Source organism: Cynoglossus semilaevis, chromosome 7 (assembly GCF_000523025.1).
Source record: "Cynoglossus semilaevis isolate Cse_v1.0 chromosome 7, Cse_v1.0, whole genome shotgun sequence".
In the NCBI taxonomy this organism is placed as follows: Eukaryota; Metazoa; Chordata; class Actinopteri; order Pleuronectiformes; family Cynoglossidae; genus Cynoglossus; species Cynoglossus semilaevis.
In genome coordinates this window covers 1,479,427-1,501,398 of record NC_024313.1, presented here as the reverse complement: position 1 = coordinate 1,501,398, position 21,972 = coordinate 1,479,427, and the positions used below count along the sequence as shown (strand labels likewise).

Here is a 21,972-nt window from a genome sequence, read left to right as displayed (position 1 = left end):
GACAGATTGTTCCAGACTCTTATTTCTAGACAACTCTGAAAGACAAAGGGTTACACGTTGTTACCTTGGTGAGGTTACTGAGGGCGAGATACTGCGCTGACAGCTGCGACACGCGGTGGACAAAGCCTTTGCCGGCTGCTTGTCCTTCCCACAGACGGTGAGCGCTTTCTCTCAACCTGCTGAGCTCTGCCTCCTGACCTGCTATCTCCTCGAGTACGCTCTGGCACAGGTATGAAGTCGTAACAGCAGGGGGAGGAACAGGAGGAGGAGGAGTAGATGGCAGGGAGATAGAGATGAAAGAGCAAGAAGATGTTGGGGAACACAGAGGGTAAAGAAGAGAATAGAAAAGACAAGGATTGTGGATGAGAGTTAATTTAACACGGCGTAAAAAGAAGCATAAACTCTCCCTCTAGGTGTTAAGTTTTCAATAAAAACACGATTATTCGCTAAGAAAACACAAAACAGCAACTGATAACTATTCCCATTAAACAAGGCAGTGGTGGTGGTGGGGGGGCATACGAAGAAAAGAATGGACGGAGGATTCTTTTTACCAACATGTAGCGTATTGTACTCCAGGTACTGAAGGGAGGAAATGTAATTGCTTGCAGACACAGACAAAAGGAAACCAAGAGACGTACTCCAGCAGGGGACAGAGTCAATACAAAAATAGCAACAATGATAAGCACCAAGCTTTGTGATGAGCAGGATATATATTTTTTTCCTCTTTTGTCCGTTTTATCTCTGTAGTGCTTTGTGCCTCTCCTTCTTTTTTGTGTCTGCCAATCGTGGCAAAGACTGTTATCACTGCTGCTGCAAAAAAAAAGGCCTTTTAGCCTCGCTACGCTTCAGCTGTGACAGAAGGGGAATTAATTAGATTTCTGGACTTCTCTGACTATTGTGTCAAGACATCGCTGTATTTTGATTCAGTGGTGCTCCACAAATGTAATTAGGTCCATCCTTTTTCCCAGATGATTTCAGATTGCACTTTGGGGATCCATATCTGATGGAGAACTACAAATACAGTATTTGAGTATTCTTAGAAAGAAATGTCCCTAATTTTCAATTGGATTGTGCTGAGAGTGGATATAAGAGACAAGAGACGTGCACAAAAAAGGACTATAAGCGTGATAATATGTCATTTAGAATACACTGGATACTAAATGATGAAGTTGTCTGGATACATCCCAAAACGTTTTGCTTGAAAAGGTGCAATGAAGTACAATAAAACTAACAGATGGTCCCCTTAAATGGCCACAGTGAGTATAAAAGAACTTTACTTTTAGGAGTAATGATGATGGCAGTCTGTAAGAGGGAATCTGTGGGTTAGTGAACCCCAGTGGATTCAGATAAATCTGTCTAGTATGCATGGCTTTATAGGCTCTGAAATACCTGTAGTTTACTGAGCTCCTGTTTCTTGGCAGGAAGGTCATGTAGCCGAGCACTGCACTCCTGAACTCTGGCCTCTGCGCTGTTCAGCCATTCCTGTAGAGGCTCAGCACTGGCCTCGAACTCTGTCATCTGGGACTGCAGGTTCTGGAAATAAATCAGGATAAATATCTCAGCGCAGTAACAGAAGAGATGTTTAATTGTGCATTCCTAACAAATCAATTTTCAGAAAAAATGAATCCATGTAGGACAACAATGCTATCTGAATATGTTTGTTCTACTTTATTACTTTTCAACCGTGCTAACAACTGATTTCTGTACTTTTAGCTATACGAATGTTTGATGTAATATCTGTTTTATTTATTGACAATGATTCTCTCAACAGTGTTTACACAAAGGTGCCAACCAACCTTAAGTGCATCTTCTCTCATCTGCAGGTTATTCATCAGGCTCTTCCAGTCCTCTCTCCCATTCTCCACTTTGGCCTTGATCCCCTCCACCCTGTCCCTCGACACCACTGCCATCAGCAGATCACCACTCACATCCACTGTACTCAGCCTGGCCTGCCCATGTTCCCTGTCACTCAGGAAAAAATGCGGGATTACACAGACAAAAGACAAAAGAGCCGTGTCTGTGTCTGAACTGTACGTAATGAACAAGCACACGGCAAAAAGAGAGAAGGCTGTGAAGAAGAGGAGGAAGAAGCCACGTGAGTGTAACCACAGTTGGGAAGTTTAAATCAATATGATAATAATACCAAAGACCCAGATTTCATTGTCACAGAATCTCACTATACAGAGGGGGAAAAAAGCAGTAATTAGACAGTCATTACTAATCTGATGTAGGTGGGCAACCGAGGGAGGAGGGGTCTGACCCAGGGAGGTAATCACAGTTAAGGAAAGAGCAGTGAGCCTGAAATATGTTGGGGTTTTTTTTTTCAACATAGAGTAGCTTCGCTGTTCCCACTGACAACACACACCCAAACACTCCCCCCAAACCCCTCCCTAAGAAGTGAGTGGATGACAGTAGCGCAGCAGGGACCACTCTACCATCTGTGCAGTCAGCACATCACTTAAACACACCGCTTCTCCACCCTTTACACACACACACACACACACAAATATAGTACAGTAATACCACAAATGGGAACAGACTCTTTCCACGTCCTTGTCGCTTCACTTTTTCCTCTCTTCTGTGCCTATTTACTATCTTTTTCACACTCACGTCTGCCCTTCTTCCTCTGGGAGAGTGTAACTGTAAACCACCAATTAAGTGTGACACAATGGCTGCCCTGGCCCCTCCCACGCCAACCCCTCCTCGAGGTTAAGCCATGTGGAAACATTGTTCTACATTCCTCACCAAGTCAATAATAAATAAAACATGGCCGACTCTGCATTTCTCTCATGTACTTTGAGACTTTCACTGTAATCCTTACAAATGTAGGCGGACAAAGTTCTCTGCACAACAATTTTAAGATTTGCATCTTAATCAAAGCTCAGCTCGGAGCACAGATCCTATAGTTAATGCAGCAGAGTGGTGGACATGGTCAGGTGTCTGGGAAGTAATTAACTGTCTGGTGCAGGGACGTGGGGACGTCCACCTTAAGTGACAAGAACCTGAGTCTCAGCCAGGACTCTGGGGTTCTCTAAAGAGGCTGCCAAACTGTGGCACTTGCCAACCTCCAAAACAGGAAGTCGTAGAGATTACTCAGAAGGAGAAACACATGAAATTTTTCAAAGAGAATGAAAGAGAGACCCCGCAGTGGACCACTCTCTTATCACTCCTGGCCATTTGCCGACATTCAGCTCCTGGAGCCACTGGCAGGTTCTACCTCGACATCAAGCTTACAAGAGAGCGCCCAACAGTGGGCATGTCAACAAAGACATCACCTTGAGTTATCTGGCTTTGAAACACAGCTCACAGCAAAGCCTCAGAGAAGACAGCTTTATGTTTGTTATACATTTTGCTTTTCACTATTTTTAATAATAACTGTTCTTGTTTCCTGGAAACATTATTTAACCAACATTGTGTTGTTCATTTGTTCAGTGAATTTTCTATATGTAGACTGAAATGCATAAACTCATGTCTCTCACCTGGATCCTCTGCAGAGCAATAGAGGCCTCTGTGACACTCTGTGGAACATCAAAGCACTTGGCTGTGCTGATCTTTGCATTGACCAACCACTGCTGGAAGTCTCTCAGTGCAGTGCGAAACCTTTGCTCCAACAAGCGCTCCTTGTTTTGACACTCTCTGGAGGCGCGGAGGCTGAGACTGGAAGATGAGATAAAAAAAAAAAATAAAAAAAATAGCAGAGAACAAATTTATGATAATTACATGCTCAAATTCACCTGAAGAGTTGAATAAAAAAAAGTAGTAAGTGTCTGCTGTCTCCTGCCTGTGTGCACACCAAAACAAAGAGTATTTATGAGCAGATGCTCAGATTCCATACAGAACACGCTGTTCTCACATTGTGGAGGAGGAGGACATGAGAACCAGGCAGGTGGAGAAATGGGTAAAAACGGGTGAAGTGGAAGTAATGTGTCAGGGCAAGACTAACGCAGAGTGGGGGGATGGTGTTGCAGGGTATTGCGTGGGAGGGTGGGGTTGAAAGGCAACATATGAATGGGGCAAGAGTTTACAAGGGTGACAGGACGAAGGATATTAGAGATGACAGAGAGATGGCACAGGATGCTAGGTGGGAATGAGACGATGAGATGTCAGTGGTGCAAAATATGACGACAAATTTCACTTTTGTACAACAAATAGTGGTTCCTTAGTGTATCAGTTAGCCACGGAAGTAGAGCGCAGAGAATCCTGAGTTTGATTCCCAGAGGAACCACACGCTTGATTGGTCTTGTAAGTAGCTTTGGATAAAAGCATCTGCTAAATGGATAAATGTAAATGTAAATAGTCATCAAATGAGATATCTCAATAGACTAAAGATAAAATGATATTTAAAAATAATGATTCCACACATCACATAAGCTGACCACCTACAGTCAATACAAATGGTATATATTTAATATATTTTCTTTACCATTTTTAAAAAAAATTCTTCACCTTGACAGACCAACAAATGTTCTAATAATAAATTATCCCTATGTGGAAAGTAGAAATGGCCAAAACTACTCTTTCTTCAAGACTTTGTAAATAGTCCTTAACGTGACATTTTTGTTATGGAATTAGTTCACACTGGTAACACAAGTTACTCATCAGTCACTTGTCATTTCCCTCACCTCATTTGAGCTTAAACTAGATTTAAAAAAATAAGTAAATTAGAGTTCATGAGATATAGGTCAGTACAGAAATATACAACAGGGCAGGAGTAGGAAAACAAGGTTTTAAAAAAAAAACAGATCTTGTAAATGGAGTCAATGACACACACACTTCTCTCCGACTCGAACACTCCTTAACGAGCACTCACACACACTCTAGCAAGCACAAGTTCAGGTGCACACAAACACCCTTGAGTTTTAATGATGCCATGAGGGTAAAGAAGGTCAACCCAGTGGGGAGGGGGTGACTGTGGGAGAAGTCGTTTTTTTTCCTTTTTACCAGACAAACATGTAGAGTCTGCTATGAAGAGCAGGGGGGGGGGGGATTTACTGCAACACTCTCGCTCCTTTTTGACTCCCTCCCTGTCTTTTTCTCTCTTTCCTCTTTTTTCCGCAATGCTACATGCAGGACAGGTGCGAAGAGCATGCAGGCCAAATCTATTACAGTCTAAACAGCCAGGAGGATGAGGAAGGCTGTAGTTACCAATCAGCAGTCAGAGCCAATTACCCGTCACAGCATCTCCTACACTCAGGTTAACCACACACGTCTGCAGCCCCTCAGGCAAAGTAAGTAGTCAAATTGCCCCGTGCTGTAGTTCATACTTGTGCCTGCCTTAACTGAATATGTATGCTGGTGTTCTTTTGTGTGTTTATGTGTGTTCACAAATAAACAAATGCCAAGTAACTCTGACTCACCTGTGGGCTCAATAGCTGACAATTAAGACATGCCAAACATCAGCATGATAAAAAAAAAGAGTCACAATTCAGATGTGAATCTAATCAAACCAGTAAGACACAAACCAAAGTGGCAACAAAACAACAAGCACAGATGAATGAAAGGTAGTGAAATGTCGCTTAGCAACTGGTGGCTCTGGTGTTCTCACTCTCTCACTCTCTCACCTTTCACCTTTATGTGGCCAACACATGTCAGGGCTTGCCTGAGATGGCCACACACACACACACAAACATACACACACACAGGCTTCACACACACACATACATGCTGGAGCAGGCTGTAAAACTAAACAGGACTCAGCTGGAAGAGCTCAGCTCTGTGGTCGCAGTGATATGGAATGAATGGACAGGTCTGAAACCATCTGGATCTCTGCACTGAGACTCTCCCTGTGGGTTAACAACAGGGCTGGACAAAATGTTATTTTGGAACACTGTTTTAGAGCCATGAAAATGTGACATTAAAGGTAAAATAACACAGGACCACAGCTGATCATATAAGTAATAAGGAAAAACCGTAGCAAAAAAAACAGTCTTCGTCTTTTTATTAGAGCACAAGTAAAAATCCCATAAACAAAAATCCCAGTAGGGAGGTGGTACATTACATGACAAAGTATGCTAAGCTGGTGTTTATATGAAAAGAATAAGAATTATTAGTTGTAGAAAGGGGTGGGGTAGAACTGACAGCAGCCTAAAAGCTTAACAGCGTGAATATTTTAGGTTTTGCATCACGGGTGTAATTTTAACATTATTCACACCAAGGATGTAGTTGTTGAGTTTTCCAATTAGTATTTATATCTAAATACAGTCCGTAGCAGTTGTTTCTACAACAAAACCAACAAAACAGCTGGTACTTTGTTCTGTACTCCACTGGCCAGTCCTGATGACAATAATTGTTTCTGTAAACAGTAGTGAAAAAGGTTTCTTGGCAATCTTTACATTTCAACTTCCTGTTGGAAATCTAAGCACCTCCCGTCTCACACACTCTCGAAGAGTCCACTCACCTGTTGTGCTGCTTTATAACGGCAGTGACCCTGTCTGACTGCTGTCCCAGATCTCTGGAGAATCTCACCAGGTCGTTCAGTTGGCTTTTCAACTTCTCTGCCATTGGCTCTGCACTCTGCAAGCCCTCCAGTATATCCTGTACAACACACAGACATGCACAGAGACACAGAGCGGCAGTCTCAGAGTGTGTGGGTGCATATATATGTGTCAAACAGCAGACAAACATGCAACAGATTTGCTCATCCCCCCCCCCTTCCCTCCAATCTGAGCAGTCATGTTCCTGCTCACACACTGGCTCAGTTCAGTTTTTCATTCCTCACACAGCAGACACACACTTATACTCACAGTGCTGCCTGTACAATACCATTTCTGTTCTTCACGGAGTGTGTCAGGAAGGAGCTTTAGATAATGTCCGACTGCTCTCCTCAGCTTGGTTCACATTCTATACGCACAGTGTCATGAAATCCTGTCCCATGAAATATGTACAAGCTCTTCCTCCCTCTCTCTCGCTCTCCTTTTTTTTCTGACGTATGACCAATAAACAACCCTCCCGCCCTCCTTGTTCTCATGGACTCGTTGCTCTCCTCTCCTTTCCTCCCTCCTCCTTCCCTTCTACTACTTTCACTTCCCTCCCATCTCCACGTTTTCTCTCCCTCCTCCCACTCCTTGCACTTCTTCCCTCTCACACATTTTTTCCTCCTTCTCGTCTCCCATTGGAATTCAGCTGTCAGCCTTCACAGATGCAACGATTGGTTCAAACGTACACACAAATGGGCGCGCAAAGAAAAACAAGGCTGGATGCAGGGGTGGAGGAGGAGAGAGAGAGGGAGAGAGAGAGAGAGAGAGAGGAAGAAGCAAATGAAGCAGAGGAAGGCTCCTCCTCTGCTTCTATCTCAGACCTAAATTGAGGAGAACCAGGGAAAGGCATGGTCAGAGAAGCCTGTTGAGGAGTGTGATGGTGTTCACCCTGACACTGCCTTAATAACAGAGAGAAACAGCAATACTGTAAACATCCTGTGGAGGTCAGAAAGAGTGCCGCAGGGTGAAGTGAAGTAGCAGGAGCATCAGTGGAGCAACCCCTCCAGCCAAGAACCGGGGAAATCGAGCAAATGAGGGACAAACAGGGATGTTTGGGAATGAGGAGATAGTAGAAAACAATGGCTCTGAAACAATGAGCAGAAAATGAGGGAAACTAATGGAATTGTAATTGTTGCTCCATCATCCCAGTAAAGCTGATTTACAGACTAATCTGTTTCAGGGATTTACAAATTGAATGGGTAATTACTGACAGAGAACATAGCTGATTGCAGATGGTGTGAGTCTGTACGATGTGTGTGTACCTGCTGTTAAACACAGCTAATAACCTACATTAAAATTAACATGACACAGTAGCCATTGTCAGCTTTACCAGGCATTGCTTTTTTAGCAAACTATAGTGAGAAAATAAACATTAAATAACAGATGTTTATTCAAAATCAATAGTACTGTACCATTGCAAGCTGCCATCCCTCCACCGCTTCCTCGCCATTGCTCCGCCCCTCTGCTTTAATCAGCTCCTGGCTCCACCTTCTCAGCTGTCCATCAAGTTCTTTCACCTCTTCTTCTAGCCGTGCTGTCAAACACTTGTACTCCTCTTCCGAAGCCGCCGCAGCAGCCAGGGCCCCTTCCAGGCTGTCTCTGGCTCTCAAGGCGGCGCCTTCCCATTGCTCTAAAGCCTGGGACAGCGCCCCCAACTGTCGGTCCATAGCCTCGCAACCTCCTGCGGCTGTGTGCTCCGCCGTGGTTGCTGCGCTGTGTCGCACACGGCTAAGGCGCTCTCGGCCCTCCAGCAGCCGACTCTCGACACACTCCTGGAAAAAAAAAATAGTGATGATAGCAGGGAGACAAAGTTGCTACGGAAACTGTGGCTACGGAAACTGCATCCACTGAAGATGTAGTCGAATCTATTTAAAGCAGCCTACGTAATATTTACGTACAGTGGAGGACCTTTTACATACAACCTAAATTGTACAATTGTGTCTTTTAAAATGAGAACAAACATTTTCATCATGTATGCTAGTCTTCTCCTTACTATAACTATATTATTCCTTCCTTATAATTAGTTTTTACACCTCAATTTATCATCTTTTCTGTGTGAAAAGACAGCAATTTGAAACGTGTTAAAACAGCGACTTGATATTGAAGTGTGAGCAATGAGCTGCGAGGGAATATATTATAACAAGACATCTAATCTTTTAGTGCATGACAGGATATGAACATCAACCCTGAGACCATATTGGGGAAATTAAAAGCAGTGATGCTAGACTGTGTGCACAACAAATTAAAGTTCCTTTTTATTGCAACGGCACAACAAACTCACCATTATTTAGTAATAATTGAGGCCTGTGGGTGATATGAATGGAAGTTAAAATCCCCTTCTAACCTTCTGTGTAATTACAGATCCATGATTTCTCTTTTAAAACTTTTTCATGCAGATAGAAAACAGCTTTTTGGCAAGGTAGGTGTTCCAAGAGGGATTGTGATATTGGGCTGCAAAACATAAAAAAGCCAGAGGGCAATTTAACGTCCCCATACAATTTGCTTTCCCTCAGCGCAGGAGTCCTCTCCGTTTGGATAGGTTCACATTATTCCATCATCAGTTACCTTGGCAACAGATAATGCATATAAACCTGACTGTAAATTCATAAGAGCTCCTCTCATCCCCAGGGCATCATTTAAAAACACACTAAACACTGTGGGGAAAAAAAGCATTGGTTCCTGTTACTCTGGTTTTGATTGAAACTCTTGAAATTAATTCCTTAACAAGAACTTCCCTAACATCCAGGGAACTGCCCACAGGATATAAATTCCTTGAAAGAATACATCACTCAGCACGATGTAACGTGCAAAGATTAATATATTCACCTGTGGCAAGTTTCAAGGCACTGCTGCAACAATAATTTGTCTATTGGCTAAGGTGTGAAAATGACCACAAAGGAAGTGTCAATCAACACTTCAGAATTTGTATTAGTGATCAGAGCATGAAGCAAATTAATAGTCAGAAAAGTAGTTTTTATGACACTTACCCTCACTTCTGATAGTTTCCTTTTGATGGACGTAGAGTCTCCTGAAGAATCAGACCAATGCTGCAGCTCCTCCCCTGCATTCATCAGCCAATCGGTGAGCTCTCTCACTGCCTCTAGGTATTCTTGGTGTTCCAACACTACAGCTTGGGCAAGATGTACTCTCTCCTGCAGAAACATTGTAATCAATGCACATATATATTTAACTGTAAACATATAATCAATGATTGTTCTGCCAGACACGCACAGGTTTTGATATCACATCTATAAAGTCGAGCGTACCTCCACTAGGGCTGTAAGATCATCAAACTGGGCCTGCAGGTGTGTGCGAGCTCCATGGTTGAAGCTGGCATCACCAGTCTTCTTGAAAAGTTCCCTTGCTTTTTCCTCCAAGCTGGACAGTGCCACCTGGTGGTCTTCCAGGTCGGTCAACAGGGCTCTGAGTCTGTCCATCTGAGAAGCCTTTTCTCTGGGCCCAGGTTGGGGTGTGAGTGGAGTACACACCTCCCGCTCCACAACCTCCATCCAGCACCGCAGCTGGGCAGCACTGTCTAAGTATCCTCCCCACTGGGACACGGTCCACTCCAGTCGACTGAGGGGAAGAAGGAACAGGAGCTGAGGATCTTTGATAGGTCATAATAGTGACAGGATAGTGACAGTGACAGGATATTGAGGTTGATGGCCCGTTTTCCCCCAGTGTTGCAGGAAGACATTCCAGACTTTGTGGCTGGAGTGGTAATTTGGTCGCAATGTTAAAGAGGCACCGAACAGAGCTTCTAAAAACGTCATCTTCATAACACATTTTTAGCCTCATTATCAAGCGTTTGAAACACTGATGAACACTGATACACACCCATCATTTTCCTCACCATCTGTTGCCCCCACATGCGTCATAATAATGCCAATATCCACACACACACACATGCACAAATACACACAGGTCCCCACTCTTCACCTGCTCCCCATGCCTCCTGTTATCCTTTTCTCCTCAAATACAAACACATCCCATGTGTTGATCCACAGTCAGCAATCTGCTGTTTAGCCTCTAATGAGATTTTTTTTCTTAAACTGCTATTAATACTCAGTTTATGAACAAACACACACACATAAAAACAGATGCATTTGCATGCTGTGATGCACACACACACAGAGGGGCAATCATTGAATCACACCCATGAATCACAGTAACAGAATGAGACACAAACGTCTAATTAAGTATTTAACCTAATAGTAATTGATGGCAGGGAGACGTCATTTTATTATAATGAAAATAAACAGCATGTTCCCAAGAATGTGATGTGGTTTCTCAGAAGCAGGTAAATGACCTTCTTAACTGTACAAAGGCAAATGGACATTTAAAGATCTGGATGAATTATGTATTTATATTTTACGTGTGTTGAGCTAATACTGGTCAGAAATATTGCTTTTACAAACCACATTGGCATAAATACATAATATTTTTTGCTGATACTTGAGGTACTGTACCTGTGGCAGCTCATTGCTGTTACGAGCAGCGTGGCCCAGGCATCCTCCACTTCCTGGAGTTGTGAGCGTACCACTTCCTGTCCAGCTGCCCCGTAGTTGCGCAGTGCTAACTCACACTTACCCACAGCCATATTAAGCTTGACTTCTCCTTCACCCTTCAATAACAGGATATCCTGTGTAAACAAGAGGAATTTTCACTGCATTTGAAAATGTTTTCAGAGTTGCATATCACAATAATGAAGTTAAACTTAAGTAACAGCCCCATCTGGTGTTCATTCAAAACATTAAAGTATAAAATCTGATTAATTGAAAATCTCTAGTAGATAAAAAACCCCAAGATAGACTGCACTTTTATCTGTATCACAAGTTTTATTTCAAACGTATTGAATTCATGAAAATAACCTCTCCTCACCTGCACAGTCTCCAGCCTTTGCTCCAACTGCTCCTTTGTCCCCATCGTGCTGTCTACTGTTCCCAGTCTCTCCTGGATCTCTTCCAACCAGGCCCAAACTCCTTGGAGGGTCTCTCCAAAAGCTTGGCTCTCCTGGCATCCTCGCAGCCTCTCCCTAACTGTCTTCAGTAAGGCTTGATGATCCATCTGGAGCTGGCCCGTCACTCTGACCTCTCCTCCTGACCCACGGCCTGCTTCAGACAAAGACTGGGCCTCCTGGCAGACACGCTCAATAGAGTCCCTTGCAAAAGAAAACATGTTTTTTTTTGCTTTTGTGTCACTATAAATTAATTAAACGTAATAAATATTTTGCATGCACATACTATAAACTATAAAAGTACCTTCTTTCTAGCAGCTCCTTATGCAGGTTTTCCAGCCTCTGCAGCTCCTCTGTGGTGTCAGGAGATCCATGCTGACTCTCTGCACCAAGAACAGGCTCACTCCTCAGGTCAAGCTCCACCTGCTTCAGCCAATCTCTTAAATCACTCACACAATCATCGAAGCTGATAAGAGAAAAGATATAAAAGGATGAAATACACAACAAAAGAACAAAACACGAAATGACACTTTGCAAATTATTATAAATAAATAAGAAAAAGTGATTGTTTACTTTTTCAGGAGGCCAATACTCTCGTCCAGGTCTTGTTTGATCCGAGCGCAACTGTTCACCAATCTCCTCCACTCTCTCTTACAGGAGGAGAGATGCTCCTGGACTTGTGTTGCTCCTGCTTTGGGCAGATGCAGTTGGAGCAGCTCAGCCTCCTCACAAATCTGGAACAGGCGCTCCTCACCTTCTGATGACTGCTCGGCTAAAACCTGTTCATGGTTGGAAAACAAAAGCAGGATCAGCTCGTAAATAAATCCTATAACATCATTAACAGGAACGTGTCGATCAGCAGTTACCATGAAAGCACACTATGCAACCATATTAACATATTCAACAGTGAATCTACCTTTGTCCTTTGTAATTTGGCTTCAAGTACAGCAACATCTCCTGCCTGGTTCGAACATTTTTTCATCTCCAACTTAAGGTCTTCAACCCAAGTTTGAAAGTCAATGACAAGCTCTGCATAGAGAGAGAACGCACCAGTTACCAGTTGACAAGATGAGAATGTACCAGTTAAAGAAAAGAGGTTGTTAAAACTAGTGGTTACAGGTGGAGAGCAATTAAAACCGTAGGAGTCAGAAGAAGGTGGGCGAGAATGATGTTGTGATGAGGCAGATGGAGAGTGTGGGCGTGGCCGTGTTGTGCAGCGCTACGTTGCCTTGGCAACAAGCCCAAAATGACTCTCCGGAGAGCAGATGTGACGAGAGCAACATTACTCTCCGAGGCACAGGTGTGTGTCTGGGCAATGAGAGCGCATCAACGAGTGTCACTGGAGTGTGGGTTGTACCGGGCGGAGGAAGTTTGCTCTTGGGAAAGATGCTGGATAATCAACATTAAATCTGTTGCACCACTAACATGAACAAATGACGACGTGCCATTTGGTTGTGCACCGTTTCAGTGGGTGATCATGAGGTTTTAACTGTAATTAAATTCCTATTGTCACCTTATCAGTCTGTAAGTAATGGTGGCAACCTGAAACCATTACTTAATCTAGTTAATTAAAAACACATGTATTTACAACTGCTAACCCAGTCATTAATGACAGATTAATTAAACAAAACCAGAAAAATAGTTGATTGGTTGTTACTGTTAAAGTGCTGCTGCAGCTCATCCTCCAGGTTGCCCCTGGTTCTGGCACAACGCTGCGCTACAGCCTCTGTTCGCTTTGCAATGGAGGTGAGTTCGGCAGAGAGGACGGACAGTTCCTGGGTGGGATGCGACCGGCACAGGGCGGTCAGGGCATCTCGGGCTGAGTCCATGTCTGCCCTCTGTTGCTGCACAATACACTGCAAATCCTGTAAATGGAGAGAAACATAAAATACAGTGAGAAACATCATGCATTTTCACAATAAATTGGATTATAACATGAATCCGCTGCCAATTTTTGTTCTTTCTTCTTTCCTTTTCCAGGGATGTATCCGAGTTAAATAAAAGTAATTCAACTCCAATGATGTATGCTGTACTTCAAACAGTGCCGGGCAGAACTCAGATCAGACTTCAGTCACTTTATTTATTTATTTATTGTTTATTTTTATTATTATTAGATTGTTTATGTCCATCCATCCATCTTCGTCTGCTTATCTGTTACCAGGTCACAGGTATTATGTTTTTTTTAAAAACAAGAATAAAATCTGACAGTTTTTCAAGTTGTGCCATATTTACTTACATCCCATAATTTTGGTTTTGCTGCAACATTATCCTTCTGTCATAACTCACGCTGAATGCACTGAGTGATGTTTTTTTAAAAGATGCTGAGCTGTAAAACTACTGGGTTTGATGCCTGATCTCTAAGCTACAGTATATTTAGGATTCCCTTTATTTTGTATTTTGTATGAGATAAAATAAATAAATAAACTATGTTTTTTTAAAGGATGCTGAGCTGTAAAACTACTGGGTTTGATGCCTGATCTCTAAGCTACAGTATATTTAGGATTCCCTTTATTTTGTACTTTGTATGAGATAAATAAATAAATGAAATTATACCTTCACAGTACCAATATCCTCAGGAGATGTAGCTTCAGTTAGGTCAGATAAAGAACCCTCGATTGCTTCCAGCCGGTCAGCCATCTGGGTCATGAAGTCCTCAAGTCGCTGTTTTTGGAAACTGAAGTAGGTCAGAGTATGTTTGGCCTGGTTGAACACGTCCTGTGCATGGGCCATTTTCTTCCTCATGTCTGACTCCAGAACCTGCTTCAATACAATGACATTTAGCAACATTGTACCACTGCTTTTGCAACCTCCTCCTGTGTTTCTTTTCTGCACTGTTCTCACCTGGATTTGTATCGGTGGCTCCTGCAGCTTGGCCTGTTCCTTCAGCTTTGTCACTCTGTCCTGCAGGGCATCCAGTTTCTGCTCCCTCTCCTCAATCCCAGCCTGTGAAGAAGAGTGCAAGGCCACAAGGTCACATGAACCAGTCTGATGTAAGAATATATATATATATATTCATATGCACACTCTCTGACCTGAAAAGCATCAAGCTGTGTCTCTGTCCTCTCCTTGTCACTAAGTTTGGTCACACTGTCTGTGAGCTCAGCAATTGAGCAGGACGTCCACTGGTTGATGTCCTGCTCCATGGCTTTGAGGTCGTCCCACAGAGCCACACAGTGGCTCAGTCTCTCTGTGTTGGTCTGTATTTTTTCTGAGACCTGACCAAGCAGAGAAAACATTAGACAGAATAGATTTCAGTCTTCTAGAGTCTCTTCTTCTTTGTGGTGAGGCTGGTTCTGCCTCTGTCTGTAACGTAGGATGGGCTACATTACCGGGATATGGGAGGAAAACAAGTCCTAATTGGTTTGACAGATGTGTGGATGAGATGTGAGAGTGACTGAGAGAGACAGAGGCAGATAACGTGTCTGAACTTGTTTACATTTCTTCCTCATTACTGACAGCTGAGCAGCCCAATAAATAATAATAAAAGAGCAATAATAAATAACAATAAAATGGTTCATGTTTTTGAAGAGTTCAGTTTAGATGCAATCATTTATTTTTGTTATAGTCAAAGTAAACAAAGCCAAACCCTTTAAATCGTTCATAGTTAATGTTCCAACTCCAGTGTTTTCAATCCATTACAAGGAAAGAAAAGAATCATCTAGGATTATTTCTCAACAAACATTTTTCTGCTTTATTAATAAACAGATACTGCAAATCCTTCTTGCTGCCGAGGCCATGTCTCACCTCCAACCACTGATCTCTCAGGGTCTCCATGTCTTTCTGAATGTTGCAGGAATCAGAATTCGGAATCTTCTCTATTTCTCTCTGCAGATCTTCAGCTGTGCTGATAAGCAAGTCCATGTCTTCCTGTTTTTCTCTCAGCTCAGCCTGGACAGTCTCATGCTGCAGGGACAAGGATGAGCGCAGAGGGTATTACACTAAATAACCACTAGAGGGTGGGATGCTGTAGAAACTACCAGAGAACAGGGATACGTTTATATTTGTATTCAGAATCTGTAAAAATCTAAAAAACATATTTTAGCATTTAATGCAAACTAACAAAAACAATTTTTAATAAACATATTACAAGTAAAAGATGTTTTCTTCTGCTTTGTACGACTAGGTGATAAAAAAAAAACTTTTGAAAACTGAAGGATTCTGACCCGTGTGAAAACCCATTTAGCCTCCTCAGCGTTGTGGTTGTGGTCGGGCAGATTGTGAGCAACAGACTGTGCGTTCTCCACCACAGTGCAGAGCATGGACTTCAGGTGATGAAACTGATGTAGGAGCTCCACCACGACTCCACTCTGTTCCTGACTGCATGATGAAAACAGAGAGAAAAAGAAGAGTCTGGTTTGTGCGAACTGTCATACTGATTTTTACTGTTTTTGTACAATATTTGGATTTGGCAGAGAACATACTAGATTATTAATTTGGAACTGTTAACTGTGTTAATTTGTTTGTGTTTGACGATATTTCCCTAATTAAGCTCACTGCCAAAAGAACTTCACAACTTTTGTACCACATGTTGACCATTTTCAGCGGGACCGAAGGCGTATCAGAGCAAATTAATTTTAACGAGACAAAATCGCAGTACGTCTAAGTGCTTCCCTGTCATCTACGCTCCTTACCTGCTGTTGATCAGAGTCCCGACCTTCTCCCAGGCTGTCTTCACTAGGTCTACCTCCCTGAGAGCCTCCACCGCCAGCTCGCTGTCTCTCTCTGCCAGCTGGCTTCCTTTCTCCTCTAACCACTGCTGAGAGTGCTGCAGGGACTGGAGCTCATCCTCCAGCTGGACGAAGAAACGCAGCCTGGGAGGCATAGATGGAGATGAGAACAATAAGGATTACTAGCCTGATTGCAGGGCAACATTTTACATTTTGATGGGATCAGACTGGGACTTTATCTAAGTGAGGTTTATCTTTCTATTCTCATCGCTGCTTGGAGTAAAAAAACACTTCAGTGTTTTGCATAGATGTTAATTGAACAGATCTAATTATGATAAGTTATCGTTCTTACCTGTTTTGAAAGGCTTGCACAGAGCTTTCTGTCGGTCCCTCGTTCTGCACTTCATCTTCCAGTTTCTTTAAATTCTTCATCACCTCCTCCCTCCTCTCTCTGAAGGAGCTCCACAGTGCACTTAAAGCGTCTGCCTCACTCTGCCTCCACCCTAATCCCCTCTGTACTTTCTCCAGAGCCATTGTGAGGACCACCGCCTCTCCCCTGCAAGACGTCCTTCCCTCAGGGAGATTCACATCTTTGGAGCCCCCCCTCTCTGCCCCACATAGATGCAGGTGGGCTTTGCTGAGCAGACCGTCCAAACCAACGGCCTCGGCCTCAAGACGAGCCACGTCTTTGGCCACGTCCTTAATTTCACAGTGCAGCTCCTCAACTTTGGAACAATCCCAGCTCCCTCTGTCCTCCACTGCCTCACAAAGGCGATGAACAACCTCTGCTGCAGCGCTGCGCTTGATAAGAAAAGTCTTTAATTTAGTCAGACACTCTTTACGGAGGAGCAGGAGCCGCTGAGATTCTCTGAGGGGCTGTAGACAATCCTCCTTCCAGCCCTGGAGCTGCTGCTGGGCCTCTGTGCTGGAAGAGTGGAGCAGCGAAGACTCTCTTTGATGAAGTGTCTCTTTCAGCGTTGCATACGCTTGAAGCTGTGCCTCGTGCTCCTACAGCAAACAACAAGTTTTATTAGACAAATGAAATGACGATCAATACAAACGTGCTTACACTAACAGCTCTAATACGCACAGCTCTTGATGTGACATTGAGGTAAAAATATAACTATAGATTTCTCACCTTCAGCTCCATAAACATAACCTCTGGATCTGCTACATCAACCTTGGACGCGCTCCTCAAGACAGACAGGAAGTTTTCACCTCTCTGGGTCAAAGTCAACAAAGCCTGGTCGAACAACTCCAGCTGTGACAACTGTGATTCCAGCAACATAAGTCTATAAAAGAGGCAGGAATCACAGTAGAAAAGAAAATATATTTCATGATAAATTATATATTTAAAAATTGTATATGAACACAGTTGAGTTTGTTAATGCACAGCTAGATTTTTTTAAATTCTGCCATTTGCCTGTGTGCCAGGTTGCCCTTCACAGCAGTGAATCTCTCCTGAAGCTGTGTCAGATCAACGCTGAGCTCCTGGACGTCAGCTTCAGGTGCTGTGGGATACAGACACAATCCAAGGCTCACAAGGCCCTGAAGGAGGACCTCGTGGGACGGAGTCTCCCCCTGCAACTGCTGTGGGTTTTAATAAATATTATGAATACATGTTACATAAAAATATAACAAGATTTATTTTTTTAATCTGTTTTAAAATGTTCCATAACCAAGGTAATACCTGAATGTTTTGTAGTTCATTCCTAATCTTTATTTTATCTGCAGAAAGAAGCTCGGTGTCTGGACAACACAGGGACTCACACCTGTCCAACCAAGATTTCAGGGAGGAATTCTCTTTTTCAAATCTGTACATGAAAAGATTTTTTTTTATTTATAAGTATAAAAACTGAAGATAAGGAATAAGGAAGAAATAAGTTACTTGATTTTGAGAATAACCTTAATGTGGAATCATGAAAAAGCTAAAGACTGATTTACATACTGTAAAAAAATGAACAACTGATCTGATTAAAGTTTACTGTATGAACAAAGAGTTAAAAGAAAAGCTCATCCTGGGACTCAGAACCACAATTAAAAAGGGGCAGAAAAAACCCCAAAACTGTCCTCTGCACAAAACTGAGACGAGGGAAAATAAATTATATGATAAAGAGAGAGAGAGAGAGAGTCAATAGGGAGTATTTATAGTTAAAGGGGGAAACTGAATTTTACCAATTCTATGAAGCAAAATTAAAGTATTAGTTATTTTAACATCTTCATACCTTTGCCACAGAGACAGAAGGCTTTCCAATAAAGCCTGTTTTTCTGCAGCCTTTTCCAGAAGCTGCACCCGTTGCTTCTGGAGGTTGGACATTTCTTCTTCCAGCTGGCTGCCCTCACCAAGCCTCTTCACCACCGAACACAGAGTCATCAGTCTGGGCTTCAGCTGCTCAGATGTCTGGCAGACGTCCTTGAGGAAATAGAGAAATGTTCTAGTCATTCCCTTGTTTAAAAATAATTATGAAACCTTTGAATCTCCTGGGTGACCATTTATTTTCATAAAACTGTCTTACCATGTGATTCTGGAGGATTCTATAAGTGTCAGTTGATGATGAACAATGGGTGACTGGACTGTCAAGCCTCTCTTTAATGTCACTGATGGTTTTCTTAATCTAAGGTTGAAAAGTATGTTATTAAAAAAAAAAGCGCTGGCAGAAAAATACTTATTTATAACCTTCACAAAAATGGCCCAAAAGTGCCTAAAGATAAGACCTTTATTATCATATTGTGTTTGTAAAATACCTGTTCAAGGTTATCGTTGTATTTTTGCCTGTAGGACGCGTTCTGGTTGAGCTGTCCTTTTAATTGCTCGGCACTCTCCTTCAGCTCTTCCCAGTAACGCCTCATATGGGTGAGGCGTGCTCGGATACATCCTGCCTCTCCAGGGGTCAGAAACCTTGACAAGGCTTCACAGTCTGCCTCCATGAGGGTCAACGCTGACCTTCGGTCATCTAAACCCTTCTCTACCTCCTGGAATAAAGAAAATAAATGTTGGTGATTAAAAATGAATCATGTGTTGAAGAGCTTTTAGTTTTTTGCCCACTAGAACTGTATGAGTTGTGCAGGAAGCAGGCAAGACCCAAATGCAGGACTGGTGCAGGTAGTTTATTTCAAGATTCAAAATTCCAAAAACCAGGAGAGAAGCAGAGGCAAAGTCGAGCTGAGAACACGGACAGAGTTGAGCACAGCAACAGTGTGATAACCGATTACCCCACACAGCAGGAACAGACAGACCTGACAACGTGCAGCAATGGTACTGCTATATTTTCAGTGGGTAAAAAAATGTTCTCTTTAATAACATCAATTGAAATGCAGGACGTAGGCCAACAGCATCCGCTAATAGCCTAATTTCCCCCACTGAGTTAGATTAAAATTTAATCTCATTTCATCTTAATCCTTATAACTCTGAGACCACACTTACACTGTACAGTGCAAACTGAAATTTTGCACTGTTGCACTTTGGGCTGTGACCAGAAATGAGTGTATGATGAAAATGTGTGACCAAATATTACAGGGATTATCTGACAAAAGCAAAAGCTGCACATTAGAAAAACTGGGGGGAAAAGTATCAACGGTAGATGTGAGTCGCCGTGGATTCTCAAACAAAGAAAGTGTGACGCACCTCCACGATAATGATGTTCTTATCTAAAGGATCCATGGAGGACATGGTATCGATGGCCTCGAGGTCTTTCTCCTTCTCATTGATCCAGGAGGAAAGAGTATCTGACTCTGTGTTGAAGCGCTCCGACCACACACACATCATCTCCAGCTGAACGACACTGGAAAACAAAAGATTGAAGGAAAATAACTGCATAACCATACATACTGTACTATCAAGGTCACACAAAAACAACTGTTTATATGACAAATAATAACTTTATGACGAGAAAGATAAATGATTACAGACAATATAACTTACTTCTTGCTGAGTTGGTCCTGAAGTTGTGTGACTGCCTCTTTAGTGGATCGAGCCTGCTTCAGGAGAAAGGTCTGGTTCTTTGGACCAAGCTGGATATCAGCTGTCTTCTCCAGGAGAAGATCAGCTCTGATGCAATATTCCTCAATCTTGGTGAGGATCTCCTTCAAAGAGACAAACATACAATAAACAAAAAACGATGGAGTATTTATAATAGTAAATTTGAAGGCTCTTATTTTTCATATGACCGGAACAGGAAAAAAAAAGCATGCTTGAACCCGGTGAGAACATGACTGTATAAAAATATGGCAGAGCGGCTCGATATACATTCCCTTTAAAGTGTTAATATTGACAGACCCCAATAAATTCCTTGATGGATATCAAAACATAATTACACACACACACACACACCTTGTGGCGCTCCAGTGACCCCAATAAATTCCTTGATGGATATCGAAACATAATTACACACACACACCTTGTGGCGCTCCAGCTCAGTCTTCAGTCTGTCCAGGTTGTTAAAAAGAAGTTCTTTGTGTAGTTCATTGCTGGTATTGTTCATAAATCCCCTCACTGTTTCTCTCTCCCCTTCAAAAAGCTGCCCGGAGTTTATGCTGGCCTTGATGATAAAAACAACAAAAGAAAGAGAAAATATAAAAAAAAAATAAAAAAAATTCAAAGTTCACATAACAGGTGTCTTTGTTTTGGTTTTGTTTCTTGCGTAACATTCCATCTCTGAGTTGACTGACTTATAGTAGAAACAACCTCTTGTTCAATAAAGACACACAAAACAAATAGACCACTTGCAATCAAGGGTCAGTTTAAACCAATCGATGATTATGGCAGTGGTTTGGTGGTTAATCAATGACACAATCACCAACGAGTGGAACACAGGCCTGGTCCTACCTGCAGGTTGTGCTCTTTTGCCCCTGATTTACAGTCAGCGTCTGTGAAGGCTCCCTCCAGTTCTACCAGAGAATGACTGAGTGCCTCTCCTTTCTGCAGCTGCCGGCAGTGGGACACCAGAAGCTCTGCTTCTCTTCTGTGGGCTTGTAGGCGCTTCAGATGTTGCTATAAAAACCCCGACAGATTAAAAAACAAAAAAAGAGGCACAAAGGAAATACATAAAATAAATACATTCATTCATTGTATATACATATACATCCAAATTCTTTTTGGATGTGCTGTATATATTGGAGTTTTTGTTTAGCTTGGATGAAAAGTCTCTGCACACACCTGGTGAATATAGTAAAGATGCTTCGCCTCCTCCAGATCCTCAGCTTCAAGGATCCTGCTGGTCTGCTCCTCAGCCTCTGTCTGTGATTTCAGGACCTCCTCCAGTGCACCACGCACCTCCTCCCTCAGCTCTTCATACTGGAACATAGCTGTTCCCTCTTTATCCCACTGTAAATAAATATTAATCTAAAGTCAATCCTAAATTGCAAAATCAGTACAGAAGACTCTTTTATAGATATACAGTAATTGCCTAAAATGTACCTGATGTAGTGTAGAAAACAGTGCACGCAGGTCAGTTGAGAGTTTGGCCAGAGCTGTTCTTTGCCTCTGAACCTCCACTTCAGAGCTAACCTCGGACAGAACATTAAGGCGGGTTTTGAGCCATAACAGGTTTTCCTCATGGGCGTCCACAGCTTTCTGCAGGGCCTGAAAACAAAAGAAAGGATTAACAAAAGAATACAAAAAAAGTGTGTGGAAAAAAAAGCTGTGCTCCCCTGCAACATAAAGTAATCTGTGCTCACCTGAACAGCAGCATCCACTTGATCTTGATGAGAGGAATTTCTCGCTGTCTCTCTCAGGAGCCTCAAGTGACTCCTCTTCGATGAGACCCAATCAGACAGCTCACAAAACCTTTAAGAACAAAGCGACTACTTCAAAAACCTCTCCAGTGGTGAAGAAGAATGCTACAGAGGTTGAGGACTGTTGTGAGATGATTGT

General features: G+C 42.6%; 2 protein-coding genes across 2 annotated transcripts in view; both read right to left on the bottom strand.

The window, feature by feature from the left end:
• Nucleotides 1-21,972, bottom strand: part of LOC103380674 (nesprin-1-like) — a 121,135-nt gene that overhangs the window by 54,067 nt on the left and 45,096 nt on the right. The window contains exons 28-55 of the mRNA XM_025057041.1: nucleotides 21,517-21,681; nucleotides 21,256-21,423; nucleotides 20,926-21,090; nucleotides 20,023-20,183; nucleotides 19,726-19,882; nucleotides 18,846-19,073; nucleotides 18,326-18,513; nucleotides 17,239-17,392; nucleotides 16,453-17,108; nucleotides 16,065-16,244; nucleotides 15,597-15,750; nucleotides 15,178-15,336; nucleotides 14,466-14,648; nucleotides 13,987-14,376; nucleotides 13,091-13,298; nucleotides 12,350-12,462; nucleotides 12,007-12,212; nucleotides 11,738-11,899; nucleotides 11,358-11,637; nucleotides 10,946-11,118; nucleotides 9,743-10,052; nucleotides 9,464-9,628; nucleotides 7,889-8,248; nucleotides 6,398-6,534; nucleotides 3,477-3,657; nucleotides 1,797-1,976; nucleotides 1,390-1,533; nucleotides 65-220 (exon numbers count right to left, since the gene is read on the bottom strand). Coding sequence (XP_024912809.1) covers nucleotides 65-220; nucleotides 1,390-1,533; nucleotides 1,797-1,976; nucleotides 3,477-3,657; nucleotides 6,398-6,534; nucleotides 7,889-8,248; nucleotides 9,464-9,628; nucleotides 9,743-10,052; nucleotides 10,946-11,118; nucleotides 11,358-11,637; nucleotides 11,738-11,899; nucleotides 12,007-12,212; nucleotides 12,350-12,462; nucleotides 13,091-13,298; nucleotides 13,987-14,376; nucleotides 14,466-14,648; nucleotides 15,178-15,336; nucleotides 15,597-15,750; nucleotides 16,065-16,244; nucleotides 16,453-17,108; nucleotides 17,239-17,392; nucleotides 18,326-18,513; nucleotides 18,846-19,073; nucleotides 19,726-19,882; nucleotides 20,023-20,183; nucleotides 20,926-21,090; nucleotides 21,256-21,423; nucleotides 21,517-21,681 — 5,883 coding nt within the window. The remainder of the gene's footprint in view (nucleotides 1-64; nucleotides 221-1,389; nucleotides 1,534-1,796; nucleotides 1,977-3,476; nucleotides 3,658-6,397; nucleotides 6,535-7,888; nucleotides 8,249-9,463; nucleotides 9,629-9,742; nucleotides 10,053-10,945; nucleotides 11,119-11,357; nucleotides 11,638-11,737; nucleotides 11,900-12,006; nucleotides 12,213-12,349; nucleotides 12,463-13,090; nucleotides 13,299-13,986; nucleotides 14,377-14,465; nucleotides 14,649-15,177; nucleotides 15,337-15,596; nucleotides 15,751-16,064; nucleotides 16,245-16,452; nucleotides 17,109-17,238; nucleotides 17,393-18,325; nucleotides 18,514-18,845; nucleotides 19,074-19,725; nucleotides 19,883-20,022; nucleotides 20,184-20,925; nucleotides 21,091-21,255; nucleotides 21,424-21,516; nucleotides 21,682-21,972) is intronic.
• Nucleotides 18,222-21,880, bottom strand: LOC112487219 (nesprin-1-like). Its single transcript, XM_025056883.1, has 9 exons — nucleotides 21,517-21,880; nucleotides 21,256-21,423; nucleotides 20,926-21,090; nucleotides 20,498-20,638; nucleotides 20,023-20,183; nucleotides 19,726-19,882; nucleotides 18,846-19,073; nucleotides 18,617-18,715; nucleotides 18,222-18,513 (listed from the first exon to the last, which is right to left on the bottom strand). The coding sequence occupies exons 2-9, from the start codon at nucleotides 21,400-21,402 to the stop codon at nucleotides 18,232-18,234; spliced, it is 1,380 nt and encodes a 459-aa protein (XP_024912651.1). The 5' UTR covers nucleotides 21,403-21,423; nucleotides 21,517-21,880; the 3' UTR covers nucleotides 18,222-18,231.